Here is a 4,264-nt window from a genome sequence, read left to right as displayed (position 1 = left end):
GATGGTTAACAGTTTGCTCACTAATTATAAGAGTACTAATAATTCAATTGAAAAAATTTAAGCCATACTTTATAATTGATCAAGCCCCGCTTGACTCATACTTGACCGAAATTAGCTAAGCACAGTGTCGACACAAGTATGAGGAACTTCATCGAGTTTAACCGAAGTTCGCGCTCGAAGACATACTACAAAACCATAGTAGAATGTGAATTAGAAAATATAATATAATGCGGCACAAGACATGAATACGTAAAAACAAAGGAAGAGGTAACTTTCCCAGCAAATGGGTCGTTGTGCTACTCAAGTGGTGAACACAATAGTTTTACAGCTGTTTTCGTAACCTAAAAGAACTGCAAGTGTTCTTGAAGAGATGGGATTCAGACAGGAAGAAAGTTACATTCTCTTCAAAAGGGAGGAACAAAATAAATCTAGCTTTACGCGTGTATTACTTATTTTGTGTATTCAAATCTTAGGAGCCACAAACCACAGGAAACAGGAAATGGGTGCACGAAAAACACCCCGGGGAAAAAGGCGAGCGTTACTCTGTTGTCACCTCCCGAAAATTTTCTAATGACGTTGTCCAATTACACTGTTGATGTTGAGGTCACCTTGCTAAAATTTTCAGAATGTTTTGAATTCCTGTGTAATTGGACAGCATCATTACCACACAAATCCAAACCTTCATGCTCTCCCCACACAGGTATTTTCAACCACGGGCACCCCAGGTCCGTATATCAGCTGGCATCTATCATGGAATGAATTAACTAATCGAGACACCACCTCCTTGAAGAACATATTTGCCATCTGTAAATGGCCAATATTAAAGAAAATTGAGTGAATGGCCAATATTAAAGAAAATTGAGTTCATTAAAAGAATAGGTATCAGAGATGCATTTGTTTACTACGAACAAATAAACTGCAAATATACCAGAAACATGAAACAAACAAAATCGAGAGAGAGAGAGAGAGACATTTTACATCAATTGATCAAGAAAAAATTTTCACTTTGGTTTTCTTCTTGTTAGCATGCCTTCCTTCACAGTCATTCTATGATGATAAAGTTATGTCAGTGGCTCAGTATATATGATGTCTGTATATTTGGCTGCCCCACTTACCTCGAGGGCATTGGAATTTTTATCATCTATCCGATCATACGTTCAAACAATTTTTTACAGAAAAGCAAGGACAAAGTTGTCCCCGCCAAAGTTTCATGAAGATTTCACACATTCATGACTAGTACAGTACTTGTAAGTTTGTAACATATGCCAAAGAAGAACTCGCAATCTGCTTTAACTACGGCTGATGGAAATGATCACACATGACATAAAGTTAATGACATACAAAGAAGCAATAAATTTATTATGTTAAACCGAATAAATCTTAAGGTCAATTCAAATCCCATAAAGGTAAAAGTGTCTGAGTGGATTACATTTGAGTTGAATTTGTCCGTGCAACCAGTTACACGTGATTTTATGACTTAAACCATTCCTCGTACGTCAAAATACATGAATGTTTCTATGCTATCCCGCTGAAAATAATGTTATCATAGCATGGTGCAAGTTTTTCTTCGATATACAGATACATTTTTATATACAGTAAATGCAGGTTAAATTTCTGTGTTGCCACCCAGATATCAAGCATAAAAAAATAGGGATGCCACTACATAGAAAAATTTACATATCATTGAAAGCAAAAGTATGCCTAAATTCATGTAACAATAGGCTTGGAAGAATACAATAAATTAATGATCAAACATGAAGTTGTTCAAAACTCACCTGACGGTAAAACGGCGACTGAAACTTAAAGTCCACCAAAAAGTGAAGGTCACAGCTTCCCGGTACCGTTCCCGGATTGAACTCCCAGATATTTATCAAATGATCAAAAAGACTACTCTGGGATGAGGTTGTCTGAAAAAAACAAGGCACATAACACAGCAGGGTTAACTACTACGCAGCATCAAGAATGTTGACATAAACACCCTGCGATGCATCATGTATGATGGATCATCTCAATCTCAGGCACTTAAACTTACTGCTATGATTTCTCAATAAGCCTAAATTCTCAACTTTCAAGCCCCAGAAGAATCAAATCTGTGTTGGAATATTCTACGACATAAATTTCTCCTGACAACCCACACCGAGGAGAGCCGTAACATTCTCCCAAGCTATTCACTTTGTAAACTAATTGTTATTCATATTGGTGACAGTAAACATGTAAAGCAAATGAAAGATGCTAATGCCTACAAAATTCTTTGATAACGAAAAAATATTTTTGAAGCTTATATGCTGAAAAACCCAATACTATTAGCCTGGTCATTATTGTCTTTAAGCTTAACATGAAGAGCTCATGGTCAGCTGGTTCATGCACTATTACCAGCCAGTATAGCTATATATTATTTCCAACCTGGCACTCAGGACTCAATTGTAAAGATCTTTTAAGAAAAAAAGAATGCTCAAACGTGGTTGTATGCAACCAGTTACGTCAATACAATGAGGCGAATGATCATGAAAATTACAAAAACATTAGCAGTAAATACCAATATCAGAAACATTCTCCACGAGAAAAAGATTGAGAAAATAAGGAATACAAGTGAAACACTTGTCATTGTCTTTATGCCTAAGACCAAGAGCGAACGGCCAGCCAGTTCGTGCACTATTACCACCAGATCTAGCATATATGATATTTCCAATCTGATAGTCAGGACTCAATTGTAAGGGTATTTTCATTAAATAAAATGCTCAGTCTTAGGCATTTGTAACCAGTAACTTCATTCCCAACGAGGACAATGACCATGAAATTTACTAAACCATTAACAATAATTATCAATAACGTAAATATACTCCATAAGGAAAAGATAAAGTAATGAAATATAAGTCAAACAATAACTGATTTTCACCTTAATAAATTTCGGTTTTTTCAGCTCGACATGTGATATATAACTTTCAACAAGAATTTTGAACCCGATTTCTAGCTCAGCATCAAATGATCCATCAGGATTACGGCGAGATATCTGTGACCGCTGACACCACGGAAGAAAATCTTCATACATGTCAACAGCAGCAACCACATTGAACAATTGTTCAGGTGAATATCTAAATATCGAAAGACAAATCAGCTCAAACAGCCAGCGATTACAACTATCTGATTGTGTATGACATTCACAAACTTGAAATTAAAAGGTGAAATTTATTGGATATGAAATCCTCTGAAGCATTTCAAAATTCATAGGTCTCCATAAAACTGTTTGTCAATGCACCTGATGATCATAGAATACAATTAAAAAATTACTGAATTCAAACACAGAACTTCAAATGTTGCAGTTAAAGATATCATTCCAAATTTGAAACTGTATCTTCAAACCATGGAATGAATATTCATTAATTGCTTAAAACAGCAAACAAATAAAATCTAATGCGATAAAACAATAAATAATCATTACAAATTGGGACGGAACTTACCCTAGAACACGTCTTTCTTCATGTACTTTGGATAGCATATTCCCAACCTCGCCATCACCACATCCCAAGAACCGCCTTTTTTGAACCACTATACTAGCACTAGAATTTTTTCCATGATCCCGGAGATTATAATTCCTGTAACCATAGCCAACAATTTTATCCGGCGAAGAAAATGCATCGGTAACAGCAATGCTAGTCAAACATCGAATCTGATCATAACTGGCACAATTAACTTTCTTCTGCCGGAACAAATTCCGGTGCGAAAACAAACGCGCCATCTTCGATACGCGATTAAATTGAGGCATTGCTGGTAAAACGAATAGATCTCTTCGTATTGGGAACCCTAATTAATTCTTAGTTCGAACCCGGGTGTGAATTTTGGAGAAATGTGAGGAGGGAAGATCGAAGATTACGCAGGCGAATGGAATCGAATTGAATTCAGGGGAATCCACGATTTTCGGACGATAAAAGGTTGTGGTGTTTGCCATTTGACAATATACACCTAAAATTATCGCCACGTATTCGACTACTGTACTCAATTTATCAAGTCTTTCCAACGCGCTTATGTCCTCACTCACATATACCCTAAGAAACTTCTCAGGATGTCACCCATCCCAGAATTGCCCCAAATCAAGCACGCTTAACTTTGGAGTTCTTATGTGATGAGCTACCGTAAAAATAAAGTTTGATGTTCAAAATAGCAACGGAAGTAAATGTTTGTTTGCAAAATAATAATTTAAAATAATCCAACAACGAGAAAAAAATGTTTGAGCCTAAAAATAGTAAATGCTAAAAAATGAGGTCCT

At 36.1% G+C, this 4,264-nt stretch overlaps 1 protein-coding gene across 1 annotated transcript; it reads right to left on the bottom strand.

Moving 5' to 3' along the window:
- Nucleotides 1-257: 257 nt before the first annotated feature.
- LOC140961776 (uncharacterized) lies at nucleotides 258-3,933 on the bottom strand. The gene is made up of 4 exons (XM_073420469.1): nucleotides 3,459-3,933; nucleotides 2,897-3,092; nucleotides 1,776-1,907; nucleotides 258-804 (listed from the first exon to the last, which is right to left on the bottom strand). Exons 1-4 carry the CDS (start codon nucleotides 3,761-3,763, stop codon nucleotides 682-684), a joined length of 756 nt encoding a protein of 251 aa, XP_073276570.1. The 5' UTR covers nucleotides 3,764-3,933; the 3' UTR covers nucleotides 258-681.
- Nucleotides 3,934-4,264: the final 331 nt, after the last annotated feature.

This window comes from Primulina huaijiensis, chromosome 16, assembly GCF_012295235.1.
Source record: "Primulina huaijiensis isolate GDHJ02 chromosome 16, ASM1229523v2, whole genome shotgun sequence".
Taxonomy (NCBI): domain Eukaryota; kingdom Viridiplantae; phylum Streptophyta; class Magnoliopsida; order Lamiales; family Gesneriaceae; genus Primulina; species Primulina huaijiensis.
Note: the sequence above shows the minus strand (reverse complement) of the source record. Positions and strands in the feature narration are given on the sequence as shown.